The sequence below is a fragment of the Chironomus tepperi genome, unplaced genomic scaffold, assembly GCF_022539635.2.
Source record: "Chironomus tepperi strain 1889 unplaced genomic scaffold, CSIRO-AGI_Ctep_v1 contig_406, whole genome shotgun sequence".
NCBI classification, from domain to species: Eukaryota; Metazoa; Arthropoda; class Insecta; order Diptera; family Chironomidae; genus Chironomus; species Chironomus tepperi.
This window is the reverse complement of record NW_027226528.1, coordinates 102,518-110,955: the sequence shown is the minus strand read 5'-3', so window position 1 is coordinate 110,955 and position 8,438 is coordinate 102,518. Positions and strand designations below refer to the sequence as shown.

Below are 8,438 nucleotides of genomic sequence, written 5' to 3'. Positions count from 1 at the left end.
TCTATGGATGGTTCGATTATCTAGACCAGTGTTATCTGGCAGTAGTGTACCGCAGCACAAAGTTTAAACAATATTGATCCAGATGGTATTAAGGACAAAGTGAGGACAATAAGCCATTTCAAATGGAAGTTTGGAGAATGTGCTAAAAAGCATTTATTAATCTCTACTCTCAATAGAATCAAACTTAAAATTCAAGGAAAATCATTGACTCATAGTAAAAACTTCTTAAAATTCCCACCGTAAAGTTTCGTACGTAAAATCGTAAATCAAATTGTATGATCCGTAACAAAGTTGAACCTCCCACTCCCTTTCATCCCTAAGCGTAACATAATTTCCGAACATTCCCTCATAAACATATTCCAAAACACATCCATAAAAACCAAAAGAATCAATGCCAAAAAAATCCAAATCTTCCAGCAGACATATGTGGATAAGTATAAAGCAAAAAGAAAAAAAGAAGTAGCCTCAAGAAGCTCAGTTGTCGGGTCAGAATGTGAGGAGATTTAATGATGTAACGAGAAGGGAGGAATTTTTTTTAGTCGCACAAAATTCTTTATTCCATATCCAAAAACCATTCAAATTATGCAGAACAGCTAAGGCAGGCACAAAAGAAGAAGAGGATAGGAAAATTCCTTTCCTAATTTAAATTTTATTAATGGAAGGGAAAGAAAAGAAGGCAAAAAAAATATTCAAATAAATTCTCTAAGTAAGTCACACGGTAGGAACAATTTTTAAGTGCAATTTTTTTACTTCTTTTTCTTCCTTTTCATTCAGTGTGCTTTATTAAATTCATTTGCAGAGGCGATGAAAATTGCCTAGAGGGGTGAATGGAAAAAAAACTTTTCTTTTTCTGTGTGTTTTCTGCGGAAATAACATTATAATTTGTCGTCATTCTTATTTTCTTTTCTATATTTTACTTAATTTATTTCCAGGTGACTTTTAATAAATTTTTCCTTCACTTCTTCCTTGTCTTTAACTCATTTTTGAAGGAATAGCGCTTAATTAATACACTTTGTTAGACTGGCAGGTTAGCTGGTTGGCTGGTTGGCTGGTTGGCTGGTTGACAGGATTGACAGGATTGACAGGATTGACAGGATTGAGAGGATTGAGAGGATTGAGAGGATTGACAGGATTGACAGTCTAGTTGGTGTGACTTGAATTCTACTGGATATTGGTTTATAGTCGATAAAAATGACCTGGTAGCTATTTAGCAATCAATTACTGATCGCAAGACAAAAATGCGCTTAAGTCACTCAATAAGTTCAAGTACTTTTGTAATTCCATTTTTTGTTTCAATGGAGAAAAATTGCCAATGGAAGGAAGGGAAAACATATGTCACCGTCCGCTTTACCTCAAGAAAACAAAGTTTTTTTTCTTATTTCTTTTAAATTGTTCTTGAAATTATGTCGGTTGAGTTGCAAAGCTGACACAAACAACCAAATGAAGTCACAAATTGGTGTTCTTAAATCCCAGCTAGAAAAATGTGATTTTATGACAAGCAGATGGTGATCTTTTGGTTCTTAATTGTGGGGATTAGAGGTTAAATTTGCATCTGCTTTGGAAATTTATGGCTGTTTTTAAAAAATTAGTGTGAGAAGAAACTCGAAAAGAGGATTCGAACCCTCGTGTATTTTACAGTCTTTTGAGTCATAAAATTGTTTTAAAATAATAAATCTCGGGTTCGAAACCCAAACAAATTTACAGCTGCCAACTAAATTTTTTGGGTATCGAACCCATGGCTTACAAAAGAATTCTGGATTCTGTTCCCTTTTTATAAAAAATTTGAATTTATCTGCATAAAAATTCTGAGAAGGGATGTTTTTGGACAACAACTTAGGTAGAAATAAGAGTTTCGAACTAAGACCCTTGTAAAGTTTTATTGTTCTAAACTTATTCTATCCTTGAAATTTTTAAACATTTTAGGGACCGTTCACATTTTTACATTAAGGAATAACGAACTTTTTTCAAAAATGAACAATGGAATTGCCGGAATTCCTATTGTTCATGTCATGTTTGATAAGGTGTTATTCTAGCATCCAGAGTTGTCACCTATCAATTTGCTATAAAAGGCAAAAATCTATCACAGGTGTTGCCTATTGAAAGGCAAATAAATTTGCCTACTTGTAGCTGCCAAAAGGCAAAATCTAGACGAACCCATGCCTAGCCAAAGGCAATAGTTTTTGCCTTTGCCTAGGCACTGCCTATAATAGGCATGTCTATGCCTAGGCAAACCTAGCATAGATTTTAGTAGGTGCGTGATTTTTTCACATTTTTACAAAAAACACTAGGCACCTACCTAAATCTACGCTAGGTTTGCCTAGGCATAGACATGCCTATTATAGGCAGTGCCTAGGCAAAGGCAAAAACTATTGCCTTTGGCTAGGCAGTGTCTTTGTCTAGATTTTGCCTTTGGATAGGTAAGCCTACATTAGGCAAATTTGTTTGCCTTTGCATAAATGCCTAGACAAAGTCAAAAGCCCATGATATAGCTAGGCACCTATCCACAGGCACCTATCTGACAACTCTGCTAGCATCATAAACATTGATCAGCATGATGCGACAAATCTCATTTATTTAACCTTAATATAAATTTTGAACTTCCATTAAAGCAATATTAAATCCCGAAAATCATAAGTCAGTAAATTGATCCAAAATCCGACACCCAGCCAATTACCCAGTTACGCTAACTCCGACTTATTCCCAGATTCAATTCAAATCCAACATACCAGATGTCACGCCAATTGCGTATTGAATTATGATTCGATTAACCGTTATATTTAAGTAATGCAATATTATCATTTGAAATCCTATAAATATTATCTGAATACAGAAAACAGCAGTCACGTTACCTTCCAGGTATTCCATCGTCTTTTTAATTTTTTGTCGTCAAAGTTACAATACCTTAGGTACTGTCTGTATTGTTCCATTAGATTAAAATTTCATCTATAAATACATTCCCGAGTGACACAAATGAAGAAGGCTCCGCTTCGGGACTCTAAAGGCTTCTCTGAACCTTTTTTTTATACAACAAAATAGAAGCCACCTTCTGGCACCCTCCGTTTGATGTCTACATGACTGCAAAAAATAGGCGACTTTCATGAGGAATTGAGGATTAGCCATTTTTTTATCAGCCATGTGGATGCCAAACGGAGGCAGTTTTCATTTTGTGCTAAGAAAAGAAGTTTGGCGAAGCCTTAAAAACATCGTGACGGAGCCATTTTCACATCTGTCGCTCGGGATTGGGTGCAGTCTCATGACACGTGTAACGTTTAACTTTCAGCAGACCCAAATTAACAAAGGAATCATTTACAAGACTTCCTAGAATATTTATAAGTTCGGTCCAAATTGCCAAACCAAACATCCTGTCTCAAAAGCAATAAATGAAGTCCTTCTAAAGAATTAATAAAAAAAATGCCCGGAAAAGAATAAAGCACCTTCCAAGAACTTATTATTAAGAACCTTACACAAATTAATTTTGCTAATATGCAGGCACATTTCAAAAGCAATTTCCTTTGACAATTTCCTCTAATTAACTAATTAAACAATTAATTAATCTTTTTTAGGGAATTTGAAATTAAAATTAGGCCGATTATAATGAAGATGACGATGAGGAACAAATATTCAAATTTTCGTACCTTTCTCGCTTCTTCCATTCTATCCTCAAACAATAAATTATTCTGTCGCAACATCATCATTGTCATCATTTTAGTCATCGTCGTCCCACTGTCCCTTTTTATTTTTCATGGTAAGTGTGGAAAGGAGGAAGGAAGGAACAAAAAAAATCATTTTAAATTTATTCAAATAGAAAAATGAGATGCAAACAAAGCAATAATCCAAATGACAAACAATTAAACTTTTTTTATGACTTTTGATAATAATTAGCATCTTCTTTTCTTGATAGCGGAAAAAGGGAAAAAAACGGAAAAAAGATTTTCTTTTATTGTTTTTCATGTCAATTCAATTTTCAATTGTTGTTTTTCTTCGGTGTCCCCGTCATCATTGTCGCTTCTGTTTCTGTCTTTTTCCACTCGGAAAATGAGAATTGTAGTAGAATAGCAAGTAGGGAATTAAATTGTCGAGGTTTTATTTTACTTTCTTTTCTATTTTAACTTTTTATTAGCCTAGTTTGAAAATTTATTTGTTGAAAAATTAAAGTTTTATTCATTTTGTCATTATTTTGTTAGGAAGAATTGGAATTGGGTCAGAAATTGAGGATGTTTTTTTACAAAACATACTTATATCCACTTATATCAAATCCTAAACATACGACATAATCCACTGAAGTCGATTATCAAGGGGTTTTGGATTAGCGACTATTCAATTACTACGTAAAATTCTTAGCAAAAAAATGGTGGGGTGGTTGAAAATTTGACACACGTAAAGATTTTGCTTCAGAAATACACAAAAATTTAATTTTCTGCATTACATAATATGTGAATAACTCCAAAACTAAAATTGAGGACAATCCACTTTAGTGAAATAAGTTCATAATCACCAAAGAACTCCTAGAATCACCATAGAGACAGTATTGCATTTGATATCTGGGTGATATATGTGTGAGGCCATGAATCACAGTTGATCTGTAAGGCCATCGGAGTAAAGTAAGTAAGGATCATTATCGATAAGGATATTCAATCAAAAGAACACATTACTTTTTAAAAGAAGCTCAATCAAAGCTGCTTAACTCAACCCTTAAACTAATTTTAAGATGCTTTCGAAATTCTTATGATCTTCGATTCATGGTCGAACCCTAATTTTTAGCAAAAAAATGTACAAATCCACGTGATAATTAAATAATATCAATCTAGAGTTGGTATGAAAGGAGATATAATCGGTGAAAGTCTGCCGAATCGTGACTTCCACAGTTGGGTTCTTTCGCACAGGTCAATTTTTTACTTACATTATACAAAAATCTCGGTTTTTCTCATAAAAAATTTCGATAACCTATCTAGAAAAGGATGCAGAAGCTAAAAACCTACGGATAACATCATCAGCGGAAAGTAACAACCTGTGAAAAAATCCATCGGGTTAAGTCTACAACTTGCGGAAAGGACCACCGTAGGTAGGTGTCAACCTGCTGAAGATGCACTAATATGCGGCATAACCTGTATTATGTCAACTCTGCATAAAACTGCGCTTCCATTTCCCCTATTCATCACATCCATTTTTCCACTAATTAAGTCTTCTATTCCAGTCTCAAAATCGAGACATGAATGAAGAAAAAAATATTTTTTTAGCTGATTTGTATGCATGAAACATCCAAATTGTTTGTAAACACGCTTGAAAGAAAATGAATAATTGGTTAATTAATTTTTCAGCTTAAAAGCAAGCAAATTCAACAAAATTCAAATAAGCGAAAAATGAGAAAATTTGATTAGAAAAAAGCCAAGAATGACGACGATGACGAGAATTGAAAAAGTTTTTAGAGTGAAAAAGATGGAAGATGAGCACAAAAAAGAAGAGAATTTCCTTCCCCTAAAAGTTAGGCAAACCACAATTGTCGATCATTCTATGATGATATAACATCGAAATGTATATACATATAAATCATATAACGAACTTATAATTGCTTTATCATTCAAAATGTTATCTTATCGTTTCTATGATAACAAAAAAAACGGTATCAGCTATGAATGAACGAGAAATTGCACAAAAATTCTCACTCGATAGTATTTATTCTACCATTCAGAAATAAAGTTGAGGTTTAAAAAGTTTTTTTCTTTTTTTTTGGCTTCACATTGTCAATGAAAATGGCAAAAGTTGAAATTTTTATCAAAGTTTTCTCACTAATAACTGTACTGCATTGGTGAGTTGCTTGCTTTTCGTATGGATGAGTTTTAATAGTGATTTTATGCTACTTTTAGAAAATGTTTAAATTTTTTTTTGTTGTGAGTTGAAAATGAGTTATAAAGTAGCTAGTTCTTATAGGAGTGAATAAAGCGCATATAATGTAGGACATTGGCAATCGTGTGCCCAAAATGACAGTCATAATTACAATAATTTTAAACCTTTCATGACATAATTAAATTTCAAAATAAAAACATTGTTTTCATTCGAACAAAAGATAAGAATACATTCAAAGCTACATATAGCATTCTACACAAAAAAAATTGCAATCAGGGGGAAAATGACTAAGCCCAAGTGACACAAAGAAGAAGGTTCCGTCTATATTAATACCACGCGAAGCTGGTTTCCAAAAAGCACTTAGTGTTCGCTAGCCTACCGCTGCGTCGTCGTACAAACAGTAAAATGCGAAGCTCTATTATGAAGCATCGTGTCGATGGACTTCGAACCATTTCCATAGTGTAATATGAGATTCGTTGTATTCTGCTGATCGGGGCTTCCATTTGGTGATTAAATAAGTTTTTGGAGTCCTTAAAAGATTTGTGGTAGAGGCTTCTTCATTTGTGTCACTCAAGGAATTAAATTTTAACAAATTCTTCAAGAATTCAGCTTGCACAACAAAAAAGTAGACTTGCAGATTTTTTAATAAAAATTAACCAGAGTATTAAGTGTTAATTATTGGTTATTTTGGATCTCTTCTTAGTTTCTGTAATAAAATCTTGAAAGATCTGTGCAAAAATTCCTAAAATCCAGCTCCATGCTGACATAACTTTGGTATTAGGAGCATTTCATCAAATCTGGTTGAAGTCCCAGAGCCACCCTGGCCTGATGTCGTATTTTCGATCATTTCTTCAGCTTATGCTTCCCGAAGTAACCAGTACTCACATTTTGAAATTATCCCGAAATAGATAATCTCGTATAACTAGTTAATGTCAATTGATGACTGTTTGTAATATATTTTGATCAACTCATATATGAACAAACTTATCACAATTCCTTACCCTTGCTTCCCTTTAACAATATCTACCCCCCAACTATATGAATGATTCTCTATCTCACTATCCATTGTTCTCATACATTCATTTTTATCACTATTATTTCAAACAGTGGCAACAACATTTGTAGTGTATCATCAGAAGAGTCAGGGCAAGTAGCAGTAGTCGAACAACAACAACAGCAGCAACAACAACGTATGTTGAATAAAAGTTCTAGTAATTTAAGCAGTATGAAACTCAAAGAATTGGAAACATTGAACAATTGGCAAATAATTGATTTGAGCCACAATTCAATTGAATTCATTGACTCACCGGAACTGCTGGAAAAGCAAAATGAATTAGATTTTCTTCAAATTGATTTCAATGCAAAATTCAAACCGAAAGAAAATCGAGCAATTTTTACAAACAAAAATCTGAAGCGGATGTCATGTAAGGGTTGTGGTTTTACTGAAATTCAGAGTCAACATTTCACCGGATTTGACATTCTCGCTGAGCTCGATTTGAGTGCAAATAAAATCAACAAAATTGCTGCTGACGCATTCAAGAGAAATGGTTACTTGAGACGATTGGATATAAGCGAAAATCAAATCATCTCATTGCTACCGGCGACATTTTCACCATTTAGAAAATTTGAGGAATTGATAATATCATCAAATCCCATTCAGCTGCCGCTCAACAAACCCTTCATCAAATCCGAATCATTGAAGCGTTTAATCATGACCAACTGTAATATTGCTGATATTTATAAGGAAACATTCAACGAACTCAAAAGTATTGAGGCGATTAATTTAAATGACAATAGAATTGAGAAGATTGCTGTTACAACATTTGCGCTCAATCCGAAATTGAAGAGTTTATTTATTGAAAATAATCATCTTAAATTCTTCCCCGCAAGTATATTAGATTCATCTAAGGAATTGGATGAATTGTGTGCAGACAACAACACTTATAGTGATACACAAGAGTTTAAAGAATTTATTAAAAGATATGAGACGAGACGATTGAGGACATCAAATTGCAGTCAAGATGTTGAAAATTTTATTGAAAGCCTCTTCAAATCAAATGATGAGATTATTATTAATCCTGACAATTCGACCGATGAAAAGTCATCAAAGTTTATAAAGTTTAATGAAGGAATATCACAATTTTTTATCGGTAGCTATTTGACAATCATTCTCATCATGCAAGCGGCTGCTGCTGTCCTACTCACACTATATCTCATAAAAATCACAAAATATGAGAAACTTGGAACTGGAACTGATGTCAATTATGCAAATACAATTTTGAATGATAATGATATTTATAAAGTTTACAAATTGAATGAATAGAAAAAAAAACTTGAGACGGAGACTAGATTGGAAGTGGAAATACAGAGAGTACTTTTTCCTCTTTAACTTTTTCTTTTATTTTTGAATTGAAAACTGATAGAAAATTTTTGTTTAGAATTCTTCAAGGTGATGGAACTGTTTGGATGAATGTATCGGTGTAGGATGAAGATTATGCTTCCATGACATCTTCTAGTTGTTTATTTATTCCGTCATAAGTCAGTCTTGGCGCTTGACAAGGTGTTGACAGTGTACGTTTAGATAAGCTGGTAAT

At 33.4% G+C, this 8,438-nt stretch overlaps 1 protein-coding gene across 1 annotated transcript; it reads left to right on the top strand.

Annotated features, from left to right (window-relative positions):
* The first annotated feature begins 5,671 nt into the window (after nt 1-5,671).
* LOC139096788 (phospholipase A2 inhibitor-like) lies at nt 5,672-8,233 on the top strand. The gene is made up of 2 exons (XM_070648536.1): nt 5,672-5,806; nt 6,952-8,233. The coding sequence occupies exons 1-2, from the start codon at nt 5,745-5,747 to the stop codon at nt 8,165-8,167; spliced, it is 1,278 nt and encodes a 425-aa protein (XP_070504637.1). The 5' UTR covers nt 5,672-5,744; the 3' UTR covers nt 8,168-8,233.
* Nucleotides 8,234-8,438: the final 205 nt, after the last annotated feature.